This window comes from Pinus tabuliformis, chromosome 9 (genome assembly GCF_031772625.1).
Source record: "Pinus tabuliformis cultivar Carrire ecotype Pingquan chromosome 9, CPIR1, whole genome shotgun sequence".
NCBI classification, from domain to species: Eukaryota; Viridiplantae; Streptophyta; class Pinopsida; order Pinales; family Pinaceae; genus Pinus; species Pinus tabuliformis.
The window spans coordinates 931987344-932012894 of NC_142307.1; the positions used below are offsets into that span (position 1 = coordinate 931987344).

The 25551-nt window shown below is 38.8% G+C and overlaps 1 protein-coding gene across 1 annotated transcript in view; it reads left to right on the top strand.

Annotated features, from left to right (window-relative positions):
- LOC149151816 (N-terminal nucleophile aminohydrolases (Ntn hydrolases) superfamily protein) overlaps positions 1–25551 on the top strand; it is a 331242-nt gene that overhangs the window by 45055 nt on the left and 260636 nt on the right. The window contains exon 2 of the mRNA XM_089440943.1: positions 88–138. Coding sequence (XP_089297069.1) covers positions 88–138 — 51 coding nt within the window. The remainder of the gene's footprint in view (positions 1–87; positions 139–25551) is intronic.

A 25551-nucleotide genomic window follows, 5' to 3' on the forward strand; every position in this document is an offset into this window, starting at 1 on the left:
TGTCTAGTTACTTTGCATAGTCTGGTTATGAATCAGTATTGATATTCACATAAATCTAATGGGCTTTTTATTTTGCACTTCATAAAGGGAGCTGGCAGAAGCCTGGATGCTGTTGCAGCTGCTGTTACAGTGTTAGAGGTACAATATTTTTCTCAACCATTTTCTGATTCATGGTTGTAATTGTGCTATTAGTGTTTCTTAAGATGCTATTCTGATTAAGTATAGTCTGTTGTGCAGAACAGTCTATGCAGATGTTCAATTTTTATTGTTCTATTAGATTGAAAAAGAAATAAATTCCCTTTTTGAAGTAAAATTCATGCTTGATTGATGTTTTATATTGGGTCTGTTCTTGACACTAAACATTTTCAAAATAAATGTTAGAATATATGATGTGAAGAGTTCTATATTGTTCATTGGCACGTCATATAGCAGGGACAAGAAGGCCAAGTAGGATAGAGGCTCTGGCTTAAAAGTTAAAATCAACTCTTGAGGAAGATATTGAAGGTTCATTTTGGGATGTTTTTTAGGAACTTCAAAGATTTCGATGTCAAGAATGTTAGAAATTATGGTCATAATAATAACTTAGACATGTTAATTAGGACTCAAGTGTATAGTAAAGTATTAATAAGTAAAATGATGTGATAATGAGTTATTTAATCATTAATGTAGTAGCTAAGTTACCACTATACGTATTCAGATCCAGATCCATCAGATTTTTGAAAAGCCAAGATCTGTATATGGATGTGTCAAGTACCAGAAAACAATAATATTTTTTTTAATTAAAAAAAGCCTATTCAGAGTTAAGAATCAAAACCAGTCATGAATCACAATGTTAGAACTGAAATCATTAGATAATTTATAAATCTGTAGACAAAAATCCTGATGCTACATGTTCATAGTAGTGTTACCAAGAGCATCCCCCCTAGGGCCTGCTCCCCCAGAACCGTGCTCCAAGCAAGAGTGTCTAGGGAGTACACTCCCAAAATTTGGGAGCACATTTTAGATGAATTTGAGACATCTCTTTCCTTTTTTGGAGTGTGGCGTTCTGTGATATCCCCAATTTCATAAATTTTGCTAAGTATAGCCATTTTGCAATTTTGGTGTTGGAGGCACATTTTGGCATTTTGGACTTAGGAGAAAAGGGAAAAATTGAGTTTTTAGTGGAAGGTGGGGGCCACCAAAGGAGGCAATTCGACCCTGAAGGGAAAAAGGGGGCAAGTTATGTAACGACCCATCTCAAATTACAGGCAACATAGGAATATTAGCATGTATACAAGGCATGCATATGATAGCTACATATGCATGCATTGCATGCACTGCGCTCATATGCATATTAACTTATTATGAAAATTCCCAAGTAAAGGATAAATGAATTAATTATTGAAAGTACTGTACTAATATTCATACCAATTTAATTACATAAAGTGTCTATGTATGGAAAATGAATTAAATATTAAAAGAATTAATTAGTACCCTAATATATAATATATTAATTTAATTTCATTAATAACATTTTAATTAAATAATAAATAATTATTAATATTACTATGGGACAAGGTTAATTAACTTCATAATCCTTTGGCAAGTCATGCTAAGGTACTTAAAAGATCCTCTTCTCGAAGTCGGTTGAAATGATAAAGTTCAAAATTCCATCTAATATATATATTTAAGTAAAAATCTGATTTAATGTACGTGTAATTTAAAATAAAGATGACCGACTCAAGTAATAAAATATTAATGGATAAGGACAAGATTGATTGGAGGAAAAGAGGGTGGGATTTCTTCGGAGGGAAGGATCCTTCCCTATATAAAATCTAAAAGGAGAAGTGAGTTGGGGGGGTACTTCTGGATGGAAATTTGGACGGGGAGGAAGAAAATGGAGAATCTGGGAGAGAAATTTTGTGAAATGATGAATGAGCCTTGGGGCTCAGGATTTCAGATATAGATCTATGAGAATTGGGCCCTGTTCTTGGAGGTTTTGGGCACGGGGGCCAAAAGGTTTTGCTTTCGAAGCCTTTTGGGTTTGGGATCCGGAAAGACTGATCCCAGGCAGGCAGGGAGGAATTTGGTTGGTTTGGTATCAGGTGAACAACATTGTCCAGGGATCGACACCAACTCAGAAAACTCAAAAAAACCAGGTATGTACATATGTCTAAATTGATTTGTTTAGTTATAAAGTTGAAAAGTATATTCAGCTAGAAATGAAATTATATGAAACTATAATTACATCCTGTTAGAAATGAATTTAGATAGACAGACATATATTGCTAAAAATGTAATTACAATACCAAGCATTACAAGTTAGTGGATTGTGGGGGCAACTAAGGGGTACGCATGAACCTAAAGTATTTGAGGCGAAAAGGGAGGCATTTGGAGCTTCTTTTGACCATCACAATTACAAAATTCGACCTCTCTTGGAGCTGTGCAATGCAAGGGACTGAATTTCTATTGAGCACAGGAATTTCAAGCCAAATTCCATCCCAATTTTGGAGAACTTCGAGTGTCTCCCTAGCTGCAGTTTGAGGAGTCAACTTCAGGGCTTCCACAGGGTTTTATTGGTGGCTGATTTTCCAGTAATGCACACTTCCTGGGCGCAGAGGCAATTCGTACAACAGAATTAGGGCCAGTTATAATGTGTTGAGTGAGCCAGAAGATTGCAGGAGAATTTCCTATTGTGTAGCCATAATTTTGGAGGTTTTTTGCAAGGTTGGAGATGGGCCATACTTGTGGGACAAATTTCTCTATTTCTCGCAGTGCATGGAGGTTCCTAGGCAGTGCATGCGTAGGCATAGGAGGCAAGCAGATTTGAAGGGCCAAGGGATGAGAGAATTTGGGATTTTTGGTCAATTTCGCAGTGTAGCGTGGAGGCTTCAACAGTGGTGGATTTGGGTGTATTTTTGGAGTGGTGTTTCCTAGTAGTGTGGGTAGCCAGTTAGAGAGCCACTTGCACCCCTTGGAGGGCTTTCTCACCTCCCGGAATCAACCTAAACCCTTTTTGGGTTTTTGTAGGTATTTGGAGGAGAGTCTGTGGCTGAAGTTTCCGAATTTTCCGAGCAGTATATAGAGCAAAATCTTCAGTTCCAATTGGTAGCTAGCAACAAAATTTCTGGGCAGTGCGTATTTCTAGTTTGAGGCTCTTATAAATAAATAAATAAATAATCATGATAATAGTTAATTAATCATTAGTTATTGAAGAGGCATGTCTCTAAGGACATGACCATTCATGAAAGGGCCCCTGTCCAGGTATATAAGCACCCCCCCATTGTAACATTCAAACCATCCCTGTTCTACCATCTTGTAAATAAAAATATTATTTACAACAGTCCCAAGCAGTTACCAATTCACCATGTGTTTAAAAAAAATATTATTTACAATACGTTGTGTATTTTACATTTCAAGTACAAACAACTAAACTATTTGTCTGCTATAGTGGTATCAAAGCCATTTGACCTTCTGGACATTAACTGCTGCATAGTCTATCCTTTAAGCCTTAGGCCTAGGAATCATGGGAACATATTCCCAAGATTTCACCATATGACTACACGAGAATTACTACTGGAAATGAGAGAAATACTTGCAAAATCAATAAAGCGCCTTGAAACATATTCAAAATCCATAATGGAAGAGAATATTGACATGGAAGAGACTAACAATAAATAATTTTCTAATCGAGAAAATGATGTTGAACATGTTGAATCAGGGTCTCTTCAAGGTGACATAAATAACGCTGATAATCAAAGTGGGTATATGAAAACTAAAGATGAAAAGGCTAAAGATGAGATCACTAGCAAGAAAAGTATTGAAGAAAATAATAAAGATATACATAACAATGTGGATGTCTCAAAGGTCCAGGACCATGTAACCTCAACATTCATCTCTACTGGCAATGAAGTGTCTGAGAGCACCATTGATAAGGAAACATGCACAAGCTCCATCATCCCAAAGGTCAAGGTCCAATCCCATGCACATGAAGAGTTCGATGAAGTTTTTGCCATGAAAGAGTAGAGGATGGACATAGATCTGTGCCTGGCTCAGTGGAGGAATGAGATGAACTTTGACAAGGCTAAAAGTCCATTAGGGGTCCCCATTAGTAGTAAAAGACGAAGAAGATGAGCTTAAAACTCTTAGAGAGTGTTGTTACCTCCATGGGCAAAATATGACGTTTGCTAAGAAGATTCCAAGTTGAGAAGAGCTTAATAGGACATTTTTCGATGAACAATCTCATGTCCAATTACATGGATTTTATGCACAGACCACTAGGTCCAAATTTGAGGACAAAGCCCAAGAGATTGTTAGAAAGTGTAGCAAGAAAGGCTCAATTTGACTTTAGCCTTAGTTAAATTGAGTAATTTAAATTTCCACGTTAGTAGGACAACTTGGAGGCAATTAACTAGTGTGACATGGCTCTTGTCACTCAATTAACTCTGTAAATTTTAGAGGGCTTGGAGTTTAGTCATGCATGTGTTGATTGCTAAATTTTAGCAATCTAGTTCAATTATTTTCAGTTGTACTACTAACCTCTAAAAATTAATAGAGTCAGTTGAAGGTTAGTTGTGTAGTGAGACAACAATCTCACTCAGAGATCTATCAGTTAATTGATGAATCAACCCAAAATAGCCCAGACATGCTTGGAATTTGAATTGCTTAGCTGGAGTGGAGGAGACAAAGACTAGTGTAACATTAAGTGTACAGTTGTTGCATGCAGTCAAGAGATCAATTCCTTGGGAATTGCGCAAGGAAATAGGGACTTCCCTATTGTTTAGGAGCTCGAATTAGCTCAGATTTGCGCAAGGAAATAAGAGGCTGGAGGAGGCAAAAATTGGCTAAGTGTTGGCCAAAAGTTCTCATTCAGTAGAGAGAACAGTTTTGCCTTTGCAAGTTGTGCTCAGAGTTGGAGCATGCAATTGTAATAGTTTCTTTATTCAACTGATTAATGCAAAGAGGCTTGAGGGGTTTTTCCCAGTTGGGTTACCCTAGAAATCACCGTGTACTTGTGGTTTTGTATGTTGCATGTCTATGCATGTTGCTCTAAATTGTGATTTTCATTCCGCAAATTAGTAGAGTAGAATTTGTGTCTCCTGATTTCAGTTTGAATTCTTGAATAGTTGCAATTTCTATCAAATTTCTATATGGTATCGGAGCCCTGAAATCACATTAGAACCAATATTTTGAATTTGTCCCTCAGGAATTTCGAATTTGCAGCTTCAATGTAGCAACTTTTCTTCAGATTCAAGAGAATGTCTTTCAACGGACTGAGATTGGAGTATGCCCTGGAGGGTAGCTCGAATTTCATAGCCTAGAAGGATCGAATGGAAGCAATGCTTGATGATAATGGTGTGTTAGAATATGTTAAAACTAACATTGTGAAACCCTAGCAGTCTGATGCACAACAATTAGCCCAATGGAAGAAGGATGTTGCAAAGGCCAGGAGAATTCTTCTGGAAGGTGTGAGAGACCATGTGGTCTCAAATCTCCATGGCAAAGAACACCATTTTATATGTGGAAGACATTGACTGAGCTATTTGAAAATAGCAGTGACCATAGAAAATTGGCCCTAAAAGACAAACTTCGAAACATTAGGATGCAAAAGTTTGATACTATTCCACAATATCTCTCCAGATTCACTCAAGTTTGAGATGAGCTTGGAGGGTTTGTGGAGAATGTTGCAGAACGTGATCTGGTGAGCCTAGCTCTTCTAGGTCTTCCAAAATCCTAGCACAACTACCATGACTTCGTGAATGGAAGGGAAAAATTACCGAATTGGGAAAGGTTGTGGTCCAATTTGGTTCAAGAAGAGATAAGGAGAAATACAAGAGATGGAGTATCACCTAGAGTAGAGGATGAAGAGAACTTTTCCTTGGTTGGGAAGGGGAAGAAGGGCAAAGGAAATAAGACCAAAAGCAAACCCGAATCCAGCCAAAATAATGGCAAGAAGAAAGACTTAAGCAAGATAAAATGTTTCCACTGCCACGAATACGGGTACCATGCAACAAAATGTCCGCACATGAAGTCTAACGGAAGCCTTCAGGAGGAGCAGGAGGTGATGCATTGGATTCACAATTCGAATTACACTTCACCCTAATAGCATGCATGGCCAACACTGTTATGGGGAGTGTGTGGTACCTTGATTCGTGCCTCGTTCCATAAGATAGGGTGCAAGGAATTTTTTAGTAGACTAGAGGAGAAGGATCTTCGGATGCATATTGAATTGGGGGATGACGGAAGGTACAATGCTATAGGAATTAGTACCATCACCTTTGAGAGGGAGAAGGCCTCCCTTCTTCACCTCAAAGATGTTATGTTTGTACTTGGGTTGTAGAAGAACCTGATCTCTATAGTAGTATTGGAGGATAGAGGCTATGATGTTATTTTTAGTAAAGGGAAAGCCTTTCGAAGACACATAGCTACTGGGCAAGTGAAGCAAATTGGAGTTTGAGTGAAGAACCTATACAAACTTGAGGTCGGAGATTGTGCTGCATTCAGCAATAAGGCAAAAAAGGTGCAGAGTCGAGATGTTGGAGAACTCTGGCATAGGAGATTGGGTCATCTACACCATGGTGCCTTAAAAATCATGCAACAAATTACCACGGGTCTCCCTTGACTAGTAGGATGCTTGCAAGGGTTGCACATTGGAGAAATATGTAAAATCCACCTTCCATGGCCAAGATAGCAGAGCAGATGCAATCTTGGAGCGAGTCCACTCTGATGTTTGTGGACCCTTCTCTACAACCTCCACAACAAAACATAAGTACTATGTAATTTTTATTGATGATTTCTCTAGAAAATGTTGGATTTTCTTCATGAGGAAAAAGGATGAAGTGTTTTCCAAATTTGTAGAATTTAAGGCATTAGTTGAGAAGGAGACTGGGAAGAAGGTGAAGGCTCTCAGGAGTGACAATGGAGGTGAATTTGTTTTGAATGTCTTCAAGGATTTCTGTGCCAAAGAAGGTATTCGAAGAGAACTGATAACACCCCATAACCCATAGCAGAATGGGGTAGCTGAGAGGAAGAACATGAGCATAGTTGGAGTTGCAAGAGCTATGCTACATGATTAGGGGCTGCCATTGCATCTATGGGCAGAAGCATGTAACACAACAATTTACTTGTAGAACTGGAGTCCTCATAGAATACTTGGTATGATCACACCAGAGGAAGCTTTCTCTAGGAGAAAGCCTGATGTGTCTCATTTCAGAATTTTTGGAGCTTTAGTTTATTGTCATGTCTCCAAGGATTCGAGGAAGAAACTTGAGCCTACAACAGAGTTGGGAGTTTTTGTAGGATACACCGAAACTCCACACAATTACCAGGTGTATTTACCTTCACTGAGGATGATAGTGGTGAGGAGAGATGTCAAGTTTTATGAGGAGAAAGCTATGAGATGCTCTCTCTGGAACGAGAGCTGAGTATCCCACCGGAGCAAGAGCTTCTAACTCCAAAGGAGGAGCCTCAAAATGAGCTTCAGGAGGTTGTGGAGTAGCCACAAATGGAGCAGAGAGGAGGCTGAGTGGAGATACCCACTCAACTAGAAACATCCGAAGAAGGGAGAAAGAGAACCGAAGAAGCTGATAGATTGTTGCAGGATGCTAGGGAGAATATGGGAGCTCCTACATCACAACGCAGGTAGAGGAGGTCACCTGAGAGGTACACTGGTTACATGGCTCTCATGACAGAGCTCATTAAGTCAGAGCCTTCTTCATTTGAGGAAGCAATTTCTCAACTTGTTTGGGTTGATGCCATGGTGGAAGAATATGAATCCATCATGAAGAATAATGTATGGGAAGTGGTGCCGAGACCAGAAGGGAAATCAGTGGTTGGTTCCAAATGGATCTACAAAGTGAAGCATGCAGCTGATGGGAGCATTGAGAAGTACAAGGCCAGATTTGTGGCCAAAGGATTTTCTCAGGTAGAGGGAGTTGACTATGAGGAAACATTTGCCCTTGTGGCAAGGTATTCCTCCATCAGATCAATTCTTGCATTAACTGCACAAATGGGGTGGAAGATCCACTAGATGGATGTGAAGACCGCCTTTCTCAATGGTGTTGTTGAGGAGGAAATTTACATAGAGTAGCTAAAAGGATTTGAGACATATTATCGAGAGTCACATGTGTGCAAACTCAGGAGAGCATTATATGGTCTCAAACAGGCGGCCCGAGCATGGTACTCTTGGATCAATAGCTAAGTAACTGGATTTATCCAAACCCCCCTGCGAATCGGATACGATTCGCTAGGAATTCGAATCCTAGAACGGGACACGACGTGTCCATAAGGGATTTGTACGAATCCCGTACGGACACATCGTTTCCTGATTCTGGGATTCGAATCCCCTAAAATGCATTCCGCGGACTTAAAATATGCGTTGTTCCTTTTGATTTTCACCTTATTTCTCATTCACTTTTGCATAGTTTGAGCTGTGGGCAAGGAGCTAAGGGTGTCGAGCGTTCGACAAGGAGATTCAAGCACCAGGTAAGTGCATTTCAACTCTATTTTTTTGCATTTCTATTACAGCAGTTTGTATATGATTTTTTTTTTACAAATTTGTGCATGTTTTGTTCATTTTTTTTTACAGTATTCATGGCTCAATCAAAGGCAACAGTTAGGGGGCAAAGGAAGGGGAAGAATGTCTCCATTGGAGATGCCCCTCCTCCCCCAATATCATCAGAGTTTGTTGCAAGTAATGTTGAGGGAAGAGGAGGACCTAAAGACAACATTGAGAAATATCCCTTGTGGAAATATGTCATAAGAGAGGATGGGACAAGCACCAAGGGGAAGGGAGGAGGCAATGTGCAATGGAGATGCAACTTTTGTCACATTTCTTTCAAAAGCACATATTTCCGTGTGAAAGGCCATTTGTTGGCTTTACCGGGTTGTGGAATTGGAGCTTGTAAAGCTGTTCCTTTACAAAAGAGGAAAGAAATGGAAAAGGAGTCCACTGTTGGTATGGAAAATGTGGCTGCAAAATCAAGAAAAACCAAGAATGAAGACCCCCTTCCATTTTTGAGGAAAGGCACCACCAAATTTCCATTTGAGAGTTCTATTGGGGGACAAGCAGCAAAAATAAGAGCAATTACACTTGGTCCAATGGACAAGATTTTTCAAAAAGAGAAACGGGAAGAGCTTGATCTCACCATTGCCTTCTTTTTCTATCAAAACTTCATATCATTTAATGTTGCACGCTCACCTTTATTTATTGAGATGTGTCGAGCTCTAACTCACGGGTTTCTATCATGGTATGTGCCTCCTGGTTTAGAGAAGCTTAGAACCACGTTGTTGATGAAGGCAAAAAAAGAGGTGCAAAAAATGCTTGAGCCTACTGTAGCATCATGGCCAACATCTGGGGTTAGCATTGTTTCTGATGGATGGACAGATCCAGCACAACACCCAATCATCAACTTCATGGTGTCTTCCTTGAATGGTCCAATTTTCTTGAAAGCAGTGAATCCACTTGGAGAATACAAGGATGCACAATTTATTGGTGAGTTATTTATTAAAGTTTTTGAAGATGTAGGTGTTGATTATTGTGTGCAAATCATTATAGATAATGCACCTGTTTGCAAGGCTGCTGGCATGATTGTGGAAGCTAAATATCCACAAGTGTTTTGGACCCCTTGCATTGTCCATTCACTGAACTTAGCACTGAAATCCATTGCTTCTGATGTGCTTTGGATTGGTAACATTATTGAGGATGCACGACATATTCATAACTTTGTGCAAGATCATACAAATGTCCTCACTATCTACAAGGAGTACACCAATCTATCATTTTTGAAGATTGCTGATACACAGTTTGCCTCTTCATTGATGATGTTGAAGAGGTTGAGGGAGGTCAAGACCACTCTTGGGTCCATGGTTATTTCTGAGTTTTGGTCTTTTTGGAGAAAGACAGATCAGGTAGCCTCTAAAAGAGTGAAGGACACAGTGCTAGATGATGCTTGGTGGGAGAGGGTAGATCTAATTATTTAGATCATGGACCCTATCATTTATTTGCTTCGATTTGCAGATATAAACAAACCCATCCTAGGAGAGGTTTATGAGGGATGGGATTCCATGATTGAGTTTGTGAGGAGCATTATTCTACAGAGTGAGTGCCCCGAGTATGAGACATCACCAGAGGCCTTTTGTGATACTATACAAGATATTCTTGTTAGCAGATGGGACATGAATTGTACACCTTTACATTGTTTGGCTCACTCATTAAATTCAAAATACTACAGCCATGAGTGGCTGAATGGTGGACCTTCCCGCAGATTCCCTCCTCACATGGATGTTGAAATCTCATAGGGGAGGAAAGAGGCATTTAGGCGGGTTTTTCAGGATAGAGCATTGCTTGATGAGGTGGAGGATGCCTTTGCAGAGTTTTCCACTGGCACTGGTCAATTTGCAAGATATGATGTGATTGGAGACCAGGGGGCTAAGAAGCCCTATTCTTGGTGGGCAAATCATGGGGCAACAAGCCCTCCTCTTCAGCAGTTAGCCATGAGGCTCCTCTCTTAGGTGACTTCATCCTCTTGTTGCGAGAGGAATTGGAGCACGTATGGGGTGTGAAGAAGAGCAGGCTTGAGCAGTCCAGGGCAGAGACAATGGTGCATTTGCACACCAACCTTCGTCTTATTTACAGGAAGAGGGAAGAGTGGTTGAGGGAAAAGACAAAGATGTGGGATGTCTTTCCTAATGATATGGGTCTGGACAACAGTGTTGAGTTGGCATTGGCCAACATCGATCTCAATGATCCAGTGCCAGAGCCTGTTAGATTTGATGACGGTGATATTTTAGAGGGGTCATCCTCCTCACCAATAGATGCAGAGGCGACTATGGATATAGGGGAGGAGGAGGATGCAGAGGAGAGCAGTGGTGACCATGATGATGGGGACATTGACGCTGATTCTGATGATGACTCTGAGGATTGATGACTACCTATTGCCTTGAGGCTTGTATACCTGTACTTGTTTTATATTTTCTATTTCTATTTGCCATTGGCATTGCACTAGCACTACCTATGTAACACATTTTGATTTGATGACTTAATGAGAAAACTACAGTTGTCAGTGTCTTTATCTTACTATCTTGTACATGTAGCTGTAAGTTGTCTTTCATTTATGAATTATGAATCATGATTTATGTGACCACTGACATGTATTTGAATTTTGTATGTACTATGCATGCTATAGATGAAGATCTATGTTTGAAATCAATGAATTTGTATCATTTATTAGAATTTGTGTAAGAAATATCTAATTTTTAATATATTATATATATTTTAATAAAATAATATATAACGAATCCTACGTGTCTTGTTTCGAGGGGTCAACGTGTCCGAATCCGACACTCGAATCCTCGTATCCTACGAATCCCGAATCCCCGTGTTAGGTGACTTAGATCAATAGTTATCTTAGTGGATTGGGCTTCACCAAAAGTGAAGCAGATGTGAACCTCTATCACATTGTGGTAGATGGTAAGTTGCTTATTCTTGTTTTGTATGTTGATGATTTAATATTGACAAGTGATGAGCAACTGATCTGCTCTTGCAAAGAGGATCTTGCAAGGGAATTTGAGATGAAAGACATGGGCTTAATGCATTACTTCCTCGGGCTGGAAGTATGGCAAGGTGATGGTGAATTGTTTGTCTTAGGGGAAGTATGCCTCTGAAATACTTCAGAGATTTCACATGGAGAATTGTAAGCCTATGGACACACCTCTAGCTACAAACTAGAGGAAGGAGAATGCCACTTCAGGTGAAGAGGTTGATGCTACCATTTACAGGTAGCTTGTGGGGTCTTTGATGTATCTTGTGAACATAAGACTCGACATGTGCTATGCAGTAAACCAACTTAGTCAAGCTATGGTGAGGCCTACCAAGCTGTATTGGAAGGCAACAAAGCATGTGTTACGGTACCTTAGAGGCACTACTGAGTATGGATTATGGTACAAGAGGATAGAGGGAGTCAAGCTCCAAGGCTTCATCGATGTAGATTAGGCAGGGAGTCCATTAGACAGGAAAAGTACTTCAGGTGCTATTTTCAGTGTTGGGTCCACAACTATTTCCTGGTACAATAGGAAACAAAGGTTTGTGGCACTTAGCTCAGCAGAGGCTGAATACATGGCTCCAAGTCAAGCAACATGTGAGCCCATATTGATGAGGAAAATACTTGTGGGTCTTTTCAGTCAGGAGATTGATCTGATAATGATACTAAGTGATAATCAGAGTTGCATTAAGCTCTCTGAGAATCCGATATTTCATGATAGGTCCAAGCACATTGATATCCAGTATCATCATTTGCAGGACTGTGTGTAGAGGAGAATTATGTTGCTACAATACATTCCAACTGAGGAGCAAGATGCTGACATCTTGACAAAGGCATTGTCAAGAGGTAAATTCAAATTCCACAGGTGCAGGATAGGGGTGGTGAAAAATCTCTTTCTTGCTAAGAGGGAGTGTTAGAAAGTGTAGCAAGAAAGGCTCAATTTGACTTTAGCCTTAGTCAAATTGAGTAAATCGAATTTCCACATCAACAGGACAACTTGGAGGCAATTAACTAGTGTGACATGGCTCTTATCACTTAGTTAGCTCAGTAAATTCGAGTTAGTGGGCTTGGAGTTCAGTCATGCATGTGTTGATTGCTAAATTTTAGTAATCTAGTTCAATTATTTTCAGTTGTACTCAATTAAATGACCTCTAACAATTAATAGAGTCAGTTGAAGGTTAGTTGTGCAGTGAGACAACAATCTAACTCATAGATTTGTCAATTAACTAATCAATCAGCCCAAAATAGCCCAAACATGCATGGAATTCGAATTGCTTAGCTGGAGTGGAGGAGACAAAGGCTAGTGTAACATTAAGTGTATACTAGTTGAGTGTATAGTTGTTGCATGCAGTCAGGAGATCAATTCCTTGGGAATTGTGCAAGGAAATAGGGACTTTCCTATTGTTTAGGAGCTCGAATTAGCTCAGATTTGCGCAAGGAAATAAGAGGCTAGAGGAGGCAGAAATTGGCTAAGTGTTGGCCAAAAGTTCTCATTCAACAGAGAGAATGGTTTTGCTTTTGCAGGTTGTGCTTAGAGCTAGAGCATGCAATTGTAGTAGTTTCTCTATTCAACTGATTAATGCAAAGAGGCTTGAGGGGTTTTTCCCAGTTGGGTTCCCCCAGAAATCACTGTGTACTTGTGGTTTTTGTTGGTTGCATGTTGTTCTAAATTGTGACTTTCATTCTGCAGATTATTAGAGTAGAGTTTTGTCTCTCCTGATTTTAGTTTGAATTCTTGAGTAGTTGCAATTTCTATCAAATTTCTATAGAGATGGTTGCTCTGGATGCTGGTGAAGAGAGAATTTTGCACGCTGCATTTGGCTTGAACGACGAATCTATGAGTGAGAACATAACGATGGAGGAAATGCTTAATCATAGCAGAGCATGGGAAAACCCCATAAATAATCCCTTAAAATTACATGTCGTTGAAGGTGATTTGCGTCTAAGTTCAGGGAATTCATAAATGCCCACCTTCTAGCAGAGGCTTATAATGTGCTGGCTGTGAGCTTATCATCGAATGAAGAATATATACTTGAAATTTACGATTCCTCTAGGAAATCATGGAGGGTCGCTGCAACACTGCCCCATAATGTCACAGTGTGATATTTGAGTGAGGGTTTCGTATTTTGCAACGACTTATTCTATTTAATTGTGTTCCGTAGGCGCCACCCTTGTTTGGGCATCGTGGAATTCAGTATACAAGAAGGGACTTGCATTCCCGCACCCATTTTTGATGTAGAAAATGATGAAAAAGTCGAGGAATTAATCAAGACAATACAACACAATAAAGAAAAGCGGGAGAAATCTTTGTTTTATGAGGAATTTCAAGAACAAATGCAGGACCCGAAGATGGTTGCACAAATAGACAGGGTAATAGGGAGAGACCCATGTTATTCAAAATTACAACTGGTTCTCTATGGCCTTGGAAAAATCGATTCTTATAGAGGGGATTCATCGATGCAATTATCCTTTGCGATTCTAATGAGCAGTGTTGTTAAAATCGCGATTTTATCACTATCCCGCTTAAATCGCGATTTTTATCCCAAAAAATCGCAGGCTTTTTTTTATAACGATTTTTTCCGAAAAAATCGCGATTTTAAATCGCGATTTTTATTGAAAAAAGCGCCGAGGCGCGGGGCAGCGGGCTTTAAGTTATGAAAATCGATTTTTTATTAGTCATTTCTGACTTTCGCCGCGCGGAGGAGGAGGAGACGCCTTGTGGAGGAGAGCTGAAGGGTTTGGGAGCGAATCCAAGTGGTTTTAGGAGAAATCCAAGACAAGATCACCAATTTGTCCATAAAAACGGTATGTAGATTAAATTTTTTTTGTTTTCCTTGTTATAAACTTTGTTTTTCATTGTTTTTGGTTGAGAAATTTCATATGGGCACCATTTGTTTTCAATGTTCATTGTTTTTAAAGATTTTTTTGTAATTTTTCATTGATTTGGGATGGGTAACTTGGTATGACTATGGGAACCAATTTTTTATTTTTTTTTTTCATTTTTTTTAAACATTGTTTATGTTTTTTGATTTTCATTGTTTTTTGGCATTTGCCATTTGGTTGGGTAACTTGGGATTTTGTAAATTTGTAACTTGTAATTTTGTAAATGCTAAATTGTAATTTGTAATCCTAAATTCCTATTTCCTAATCCTTATTTTTCCATAGGTTTGCAAATTCAAAATTCAAAAACAAACATGCCAAGGAAATTGGATCCTTTCTGGGAATATGGTGAACCTAAAGCTCCGAATGATAGACAAAACTTGAATTGCAAGTTGTGTGGAAAGGAGATATACGGGGGGGTGTACAGGTTGAAGTTCCACCTTGCACAAATCCCTGGACGTGATGTGGGGCCCTGTATAAATACAAATCCTGAAATTATCCAAAGAGCCATGAGAGCATTGGGAGAATTAGAGCACACTAGAGAGGCCAAAGAAGAACTCAAAAGGCAACTAAAAAGGTTAGCTGAAGGAAGTGGGCCAAGTGGCACTGGTTCTACTGCAGCGTCAGTCAATCCGGTAGCTGCATCATCATTTTTTGTTCCTCGAACCACACCTGGTTCACAACCAACTATCGGTTCAATGCTAAAAAGAACTGAAAAAGAACAAGCTGATAGGTTGATGGCAAAATTTCTCCTCTGGAGTGATATTCCTTTCGGCATTGTAAGGAATAATCCATTTTTCCAACCTGCTGTTGATGCTATTGCCAGTGTTGGCCCGGGGTACAAAATCCCTTCTCTTCATGATTTCAGAGGCCGGATTCTTCAAGAGGAAAAGCGTGACTGCACCCAAAGATTGGAGGATTTTAGGGCATCATGGGCACAAACAGGATGCACTGTTATGTCAGATGGTTGGACTGACCAAAAGGGGAGAACCCTTATAAACTTCTTGGTTAGTTGTCCCAAGGGGACTATGTTTATCAAATCTATTGATGCAACTCATCAAATCAAAGATGCAAGAACTTTATGTGATTTGCTGGATGTGTTTATTTTGGAGGTGGGTGCAGAAAATGTTGTCCAAGTCATAACGGACAATGCTGCAAATTATGTTGCTGCTGGTAGAATGCTTATGGACAGGCATCCTACTTTATTTTGGACACCTTGTGCTGCCCATTGTATTGATTTGATGTTAGAGGACATAGGGAAAATTCCCTTTGTCAAAGAGATTGTTGACTCATCAAAAAGCATCACAAAATTTATTTACAATCACACATCTGTGCTTAGCTTGATGAGAAAATGCACCAACAACAAAGAGTTGGTGCGCCCCGCCATTACACGGTTTGCGATGAGTTTCATATCTCTTCAATCCCTCTTGAATTCTATGTGGGATTTGAAGAGAATGTTTCTTTCAGAGGAGTGGCGTGCTTCGTCAATGAGCCGCAAACCAGAAGGAGAGGCTGTGTGCAGACTAGTTTCATACCAGGAAGACTTCTGGGCGGGAGTGCAGGAGGTGTGCGTTGTTACTGAACCTTTGGTAAAGGTTCTTCGGTTGGTTGATGGTGAGAAGCCCGCAATGGGCTATTTGTATGAAGCCATGGACAGGGCCAAAGAAGCCATTCGGTCCTACTATGATGATAAGGGAGATGATGGGTTTCAGAGACAACTCCTTCTATGGGAAGTCATTGATGAGCGATGGAACAACACACTCCATCGTCCCATTCATGCTGCTGGGCTTTTCCTGAACCCTGCATTTTCTTATGCATGTGGGTTTGATTTTGATGCTGAGATCGTGGATGGATTATTAACCTGTGTCCAGAAGATGGTGAGATCTCCAGAACAACGTATAGAGATCTCTAAACAAATTGAGACATATAAGATGTCAGGTGGCACATTTGGCTTTGAGATGGCTGTCACTGATAGGACGATTAAAATGCCAGGTATTTTTTAGTTTGTACTTTGTAACTTTGTTTCAAATTTCATTGTCTCTTCAAATTCCATTTTTTTCTTATGTTTATTTAAAATTTTATTTGTAATTTTGTTGTAGACGCATGGTGGAAGATGTATGGTGGCAGAGTACCCCTTTTGCAAAAGCTTGCCGTACGCATCCTCAGCCAAACATGCAACTCCTCGGGATGTGAGCGCAATTGGAGTGTATTTGAAAAAATACACAACAAGAAGCGCAATAGGTTAACAATTTTTGAATTCATTAAACAATATTTTTTTTATAATATTAATTATTAATTATTATTTCATGAACTTTGTACAGGTTGGAGTCCCATAGACTTAATGACATGGTCTATGTCTACTACAATCTTCGATTGTGGGTGAGGCAACTAGAGAAGACACCTGATATGGATGCCATCTCATTGGATGGGATTGACACCACTGCTGAATGGAGGGTTGAGATCGAGAGGCCTCTCATGGAACCCACTAATGATTGGTTAGTGCAGGATGAGGGGGAGGAGGAGGGGGAGGAGGAGGAGGAGGAGGAGGAGGAGCAGGAGCAGGAGCAGGAGCAGGAGGAGGAGGAGTTGGAGGAGCAGGAGGAGGAGGTGACACCGCCTACCCGGGCTACCACTACCACCAGTAGAGGACGTGGTCTCCGTCTACCTACAGTAGCTGCTACTTCTACTTCTTCAGCTTCTAGAGCACATCAGACTCCACTGCCATTTCCACCAACACAGGCACCAACATCTTCATCTAGGGGGAAAGGGAAAGCAGTGACATTTTCTCGCAAGAGGGGCAGAGGAAATCAATAGGATTAGAGTCTTAGACTTTCATTTTATTGTATATGACATTATGACATGATGAGATACATTATCACATTTTTTGTTGATATTTTGAGGCTGAGTTGGGACTCAGGACTTACTATTCAGGACATTATTCAATGTTATGTGTGATTTTAGCGCTAGAAATGATATTAAACATCTTATATATTAGTTTTTTTATCATATTTATGTGTCAATGTATTTATTTTATGTTGTAGATGGTTTAGATATTAAAAAAATTGAAAAAAAATGAATATTTTTGTGCCAAACGCTTTTTTCCCGCTTTTGCCGATTTTTTCCGCTTTTTTCCCGGCGCCGATTAAATCCCGCTCGCGCTTTTAACAACATTGCTAATGAGAGAGAGAGATTTGAATGGGTGAATGATATCAGGGTGTATGATCCTATCCTCTCTGAAGTCGAGAGAATGGCTATAAACGCCTACAATTGTAATTATCTCTCTTTTAACGAAGACGCAAGACGAACAGTAGAGAGACCCACTCTATTTTTCATCCCTGGTTGGCCTTATTTTTTATATGGCAATGTATTGGAGGCAAACTGGCCTCGTGCCCATTTGAATAATGTTATTATACTAGGCAACAATTTTAAGGGGTGTAAGGAGGATACTTATGGCTACAAATCTACTACTAAGGTAATAATGGGCGTTCTAAACGCTGGGCATATGTTGCGTGAAATATCGCTGTCACATACATTGTTATTTAATACGTCGGTGATGGACCCACAAACCTACAAGCCAAATAATAATTTGTAAGCTTGTCTCGGTCAAACAAAGCTTTGGTTGGTCGTGACCATAGGAATGCGTATTGTGACTATTGGGGCATAACAAAATAAATTTAACTATGGAAATAACTTTATAAAGCTATTATAAGTAACCTTATTAAATTATAAAGTTATCTTATAATAATTTTTTGTAAAGTTACTTTAGTTATATATATATATATATATAATTCATATCTAAATAATAAATAAAATAGAATTTAAAAAAATAAATAATAAAATGATGGGTTTGCAAAGAAGGAAATCGACATGCCAAAATGACATATGCAACATGAAGAAAATTATCAATGATAAAAGCTTTTAGAACAAAGCTTTTGAAGAAAGCGGTAATGTTATGAATATACTTTATATAAAAATAAAATAAATAAATAAATAATCATAATAATAGTTAATTAATGATTAGTTAACGAAGATGCATGTCTCTAAGGATATGGCCATTCATGAAAGGGCCCTTGTCCGGGTATATAAGCGGCCCCCCATTGTAACATTCAAACCATCCTCATTCTATCATCTTATAAATAAAAATATTATATACAATACATTGTGTATTCTACATTTCAAGTACAAACAACTACACTATTTGTCTGCTACAGAGGAGATTTCCACATCTGGGTTTGATAGTTATCACCCGGGTTTTGCATAGCAAGCCCAGGTTCTATCATTCTTACTCATTTATGTACCCATATTTCCATCATTAATAAAATGGCTCAACTTTTTTGCTTTATTTCATTGGTGTTTTAATTTGTGTGTTTGGTTTTAAATTTATATTGCTAGTCCTAGTTCATTGTTTTGTTATTTATTGTTAATTTCTGCTTAGGAATATTACACATTTCATAGGACACTCTTGGAGTCGGGGAACATTCTCACTAGATGCTACTTGGGTGCTCTTGAAATCAGGGACCACGCTCACTAGATGGTCCTTGGGTGCTCCTTGTACACATTGAACCATCACTGTGGTTTTTGAGTAGGTTTCACTAAAAATGCTAGCAACTAATGGCAATGTTAAATTCTTAATTTATCCTCTCACTTAAACTTTTAATATTACCATTAATTATTTCATGATGTTTGACCTCATTGGACTTGTTATCCACAATTTTGTCAATAGACCGAGGAAACAATGTACAAAATTTTTCAAGGATCAAAGTCATCAACCAACATAAATGTCATTGTAAACCCAATTTCTGCAAGTTTTATTATAAATGATGCTAGTATGACCATTTAATTATGTAACAACACTTAGGTAAGCCTTTGATTTTGGCAAAGGATTTCATCCTAGGAAGTTTTTTAACCTCCCCGAATTATGTGTGTTTGTAAACACGACTAATCGACAAAGTTTTTCTTCTAGCTTAAACCCCAAAGCTAGGATGGAATTCGTTGACAAGGTCTTAGGTGAGTCCTAGTGTTTATCTAGTCTGATGTAGAAGTGTGTTTAGGAATAACTTTAGTGCATGGTCTCTCGTAATCAGAACACCATGGCTAAATTATTTCATTATAAGCACACTTGGTTTCATGCTAGATCATATTGTGTCCAAAATTGGGTAAATTGTTGAGGGTCTATGTCCAAAGGTGTTTTCCCCTTTCAAGCGTTTAATTTGTAGTTATTTTGATGTAAAAAATATCTTGGTGCATGGTCCCTCGTAATCAGAACAACATGGCTAAATTATTTTATTATAAGCACACTTGGTTTCATACTAGATCATATTGTGTCACATAATTGGGTAAATTATTCAAGATCTATGTCCAAAGGTGTTTTCCCCTTTCAAGGGTTGAATTTGTAATTATTTTGATGTCAAAAATATCTTGGTGCATGGTCCATCGCAATCAGAAACCATGGTTAAAATATTTGAGGGTGGAAAAAATAATTAAACCCTTCTATAGTCAATTAATTATTTTTTCTAGCTAAATTAAATAAAATTCCTAAGCTAGAAAATTAATTAATTCCGAGTCAAAAAATAATTATAGAGAAATTATTTTCTCTCTAAGTGGAAAATAATAAAAATTTCGTGGGTCAAAAAGAAGTTAATTTTTGGAGGTCTTCCACCAAGGGAAAAATGGATACTTTAAGAAAATTTGAGCCCTGGACCTTGGTGGTTAAGTCAAAGTCAAAATTTTGAGGAAATTAATCCAAATTATCAATTTTTGGATTAATAAAAAAAGGTTTTTAAGAGAAATTCGATTTTTTTTCAAAAATAAAAATTCGACAATGGAGACTAAAAAATGTTCAAGTTATTTTTGACGGTCAAGATTATTTTGACGAGGATCAAGTCAACTAGCAATTATTTTCCACTTGGAGGGGTTTTCTCTATATAAAGAAGCTATTGAGCTTCTATTTCCCATCTTTGGATGAGGTAGTTTTATAACACTTGTACTGAGTTGCTGCTCTGCTGGGAACATATTTTATCATAATAGAAAGACTTTGGAGTTCATTTCATGGTGTTTTTCTATCTACTGGTAAGTAGTATGTGTTAACTATGTGTTTATCCTATATTGTTCTAAATAACCTTCGACTATTATTTCATTTGTTGGTGATAAGTGTTGGAAAATCAAAGTATTATATTAGGGTTTGATTCTCCTTTCTTGATAATTACTTGTGAGTGTGTTGGCTTCTTTTGCTTCTTTATTATCTTATCTTTCATCAAGCAATTACCATATTATGTGTGTATGAAGATCACAAAACAAGAGACACAATATATAGGCACTATGCGAGGGGAAAACCCCCCTCGAGGGGAAAACCCAGTCAAGATAATTCTTCCTTTCAGTAGTATTCTTTGAGACTCTTCACCCTATATCAAGACCAGACTTTCCCTGCACACCAAGTCAGCCTCTCAGATCTTCGATCCCTTCCAACAACTTCGACTAGGCAGTAGCCTCTGGCAACAACGAAAATTGGAAGAATTCGATCTCCCAATCCAGATTACGAAACATATAGAGAGAGGCACCAAAAGTTCGATTTTCTTCCTCTCCTTAGACTTCCCCAAACTCACACTTCTTTTGGCTTCCCGGCAACAGACTTCGCACTTCTCTAGCTACTCTTGAGATATCAAACTAGCTTGAGAGATGATGCTCCAAATGACTTCGACTAGCTTGTATTTATAGGTTTCTTGTGGGTCGAATTAGGGTCCTTAGGCTGACTTGATCTCACTTAGGCCGACTTGGTGTGGAGGATACATAAATCATATTTGACTCAATACTAAACCCTTTTACATGATTCAAAAGCCCAAGAAGGGTCTCTTTGAATGTACAATGACTCTATAAACTCAATATTAATCCTAGGAGTCCACAATGTGGACTTTGGCTAATATAATGATGACCCAAGCATGAAACCCATGCTTGAATACGTCATTGTTACAATAATAAAAATTCTTCTCTATTCTTTTGACAAGTACATTTCATGATGACTCAAGTACATTAATGAAGACCGAACATAGTTACATTTTCCAACACTTCCTCTTAAATAGGGAGGTATTCATAATGTAGAAATATAATGGAAGATCTCAAACTATATGAACCATGGAGAACTTTAGGCATTGCAATGCCATGGACTAGATTCCTGACCAGGGAAATCTATCCATTGGTCTCTCAACAATTTAGGCACTGCAATGCCATGGACTAGATTCCTGACCAGGGTAGCCTATCCATTGGTCTCTCAACAATTTAGGCACCACAATGCCATGAACTAGATTCCTGACCAGGGCAATCTATCCAAGTGGGAATAAGGTGGACTCAAGCTTTCAGCCCCTCTAGGTACCATCAGGCTTACTTGCTTACCACCAACCCAAAGATCCAGGTGTGTATCCAAAAACAGAGCTCAATAACCAACATCACCTTTCCAACTTCGGGACCAAGACATCAACACAAAGTGCCGGCTAGATGTCTTCCCAGGCAATGCTTCACTCGCAAAGCCTCAACAAATCTATACAATCAGCAATATCTACCAAACCGAGCAGGTTCCTTAGATATTCAAACTTCTTATTAGGAAGAGCCTTTGTTAGTATGTCTGCTACCTGTTCATTTGTGGAGACATACTCCAACTTCATGATCCCATCTTGCACCAAGTTCCTAATAAAGTGGAACTTATTGTTGATATGCTTCGTCCTAGCATGAAACACGAGATCTCCAGACATCTTGATACAACTTTGATTGTCACAATTAATCACAGTAGGACCCAAAGACTCCTCGAACAAATCTGTCAGAAGCTTCCTTAACCAAACAACCACTTTTCTTACTTCACATGCAACCGCATATTCTGCCTCAGCACTACTTAAAGCAACGAGATCTTGCTTCCTACTCATCCATGAGATCATAACATCTCCCAGACTAAAACATTCTCCAATAGTGCTCCTTCCACTAGTCTCACTGCACCCTAATCAGAGTCTGTGAAGCTAATTAGCTTGACTTCCTTACTATCATACTTTAGGCAGTGATGTATAGCGCCATGAAGATACCTCAATATATGTTTGGCAACTGTCCAATGATCACGATGAGGCTCCCACTGAAACTGACTAAGAATGTTCACTGCAAAACATATATCTGACCTAGTATTTACCAAATACATTAGGGAACCCACCAACTGTCGATATGAGGTAGGATCCACGAGACTAGAGTCAGAGCCCCTCAACTTCTTGAGGTTGGTGATCATAGGAGTAGTCATCGGCTTGGAATCCATCATCTTGAATTTCTGCAATAACTTGATGATGTACTTTCCTTGCCCCAAATATATCTCCCCAGGTCTCTGCCATACTTCTAGACCTAGGTAATAGTGCATTAGTCCTAGATCCTTCATTTCAAATTTAGCTGCCAACATCTTCTTGCATTCTTGAATTCTTCGCTCTACACTTGTGATGAATAGATCATCCACATATAGTAGAATAATGACGGGCTCATTATTCACGACCTTGATGTAGAGATTCAAATCAACAAAACTCTTCACGAACCCAATTCTAAGTAGATATGCATCCATCCTTGCATACCATGCCCTAGGTGCTTGCTTCAAACCATATAGGGCCTTCTTAAGTCTGCAAACATGAGAGTCCCTGCTATTAACTTCAAAGCCCTCAGGTTGTTCGATGTACACTTCCTCATCAATGGTCCCATTCAGAAATGCGGTCTTAACATCCATTTGATGGATATTCCACCCCATTGTAGCAGCCAATGAAACCAACGATCTAATGGTAGTGTACCTTGCTGTGGGTGCAAAGGTTTCTTCATAATCAATGCCTTCCTTTTGAGAGAAACCCCTTGCAACGAATCTTGCTTTGTACTTGTCTATACTTCCATCAACAACATGTTTGATCTTATAGATCCATTTAGATGTGACAACCGATTTGTCACTAGGTCTAGGAACGATCTCCCAAACCCCATTCTTCATGATGGATTGATATTCTTCCTGCCAAGCTTTCTTCCAAACCTCTTGATGTGCAACTTCCTTGAATGTAGATGGTTCGGCTTCAATTAACTTTGTCATATATGCGGCATAGCCAAAATGTCTCTTTGGTCTCTTACTTTCTCTGAAGGAACCTTTCACAACTTCATGTCCTTCAGCATCTTCCAATGTAGCTTTCAACCAGTTTGGCTTCTCCTTGTGGTTGGGATGACCACCGATTGAATAGGCTCACTTGGTCCTTCTTCTTCGAGATTTGTAGTACAGTTTTCATGATGAACTTCTTCTTCTTCAAATATGGGAACTTCTTCGTCATCAGAGTCAATAGGAATATTCCTTGATTTCTTGTATGCTTGATTCTCATCAAATCTGACATCCCTGCTTACTTCAATATGTCTTCCTTGATGTATATTCTATATGATTTTGAAGAGAGACCATATCCAACGAATATTCCCTTGATACTTGTAGAGTACAACTTCTTTTGCTTGTCTTTCGGAACATGAATATATGCTAGACTTCCAAAGATTCGGAGGTGATCCACACTTGACTTCTTTCTAGTGAATACTTCTTCGGGTGTTGTATTATCAAGACTCTTATGAGGACTTCTATTTTGAATGTATATGGCTGTCATCACTGCTTCTCCCTATAAGAACTTTGGTAGATCTTGATCAAGGAGCATAGTTCAAATGCCTTCTTCAATTGAGCTATTCTTCCTTTCGGCCAATCCATTTTGTTCAGGATAATAGGGAATAATGAGCTCCCTCTTAATACTTGTTTCCTTACAATATGCAATCAATTGCTTAAAAGTTTATTGCCCACCATTTTCGGACCTCAAAGTTTTTATCTTTCTTTCGGCTAGGGTTTCCACTTCAGCCCTAAACTCCTTGAACTTGTCAAATACTTCATCTTTTGTTTTGAGGAGGTACAGCCATGTCTTTCTAGAATGGTCATCAATAGATGTCACATAGTAGAGATGACCTCTAAGTGATTTTTCAGGCATGGGCCCACACACATCAAAATGGATGAGGTCTAATATCTCTGTAGACCTAGTTTCACTATTGTGAAATGGCTTTCTTGTATGTTTTCCCAAAGAGAGTGCCTTGCACACACCTTCATGATCCAACTTCATATTAGGAATACCATGAACCAGTTGACTAAGAGTCGGGATGACCTTATAATGTAGATGACCATACCTCCTATGCCATAGATCAATGGGACTTATTTCCATATGAACCAGACCTTGAGGAGGTGGTGTAATGACTCTATAAAGATTTCCTTCACGGACTTCAGTAACCCTAGCTTTATTAGTGCTAGAGTCAAACCAATACTTTTCCATCAACAAAAACAATTCTTTCCCCTTTATCTTCTAAACAAGAAATAGAAAGCAAATTCTTTTTCAAACCTGGAACATATAGAATGTTGTTGAGATGCAGCTTCGATCCATTATTTGGCTTCAACGATGTTGACCCCACACCTCTAACAACATAGCTTTTGTTGACACCCAATTCCACTGCATGAGAAGATGGCTCCTTTGACAGTGTATGAAGTTGTTTACTTCTCCTGTCATGTGTCTCGATGTTCCACTATCAATGATCCATGCATTGTCATCAGTAAGAGAACCTGTAAGAGCAACCAAGAATCCTTGACTTTTGACCTTGTTGAACGTAGATGACCTTCTTGATCCAACTTCCAACATTGTTGATACCCATTCTTATGTAGTTCATCATAGAGGGAGAATCCATGCCAACAAAGTGATCTTTGACTCTTCCTGACCTTAGCTCTGATTGTTGAAATTTAGTACCGGAGGACAGGTGGTTCCCTTAGGCTTTGATCTTTGGCCTAGGGAAAAGTGTCCAAAAGAATTTAATTTTTCTCCTAAAGTGACTTTATAATTTTATAAAGTTAAATCTAATTTAAAAGTGACTTTAAGTGATAAAGTTACTAAGTCTAATTTTAAAGTGACTTTTATAAAGTCAATGAAAAATTAGAAAGGAAAAGTGACTTTGGAAATAAATGACTAAGTGGGTCTTTATTAAAGTGGGGTGAATTAAAAAATAAAAAGTGAGATTTAAATGAGCATTTAATCTCAGCCTTAGATCTCAATCTATTTCAGCCATTGGATTTAGGGATCACCCAAACGTCACTTGGATCACC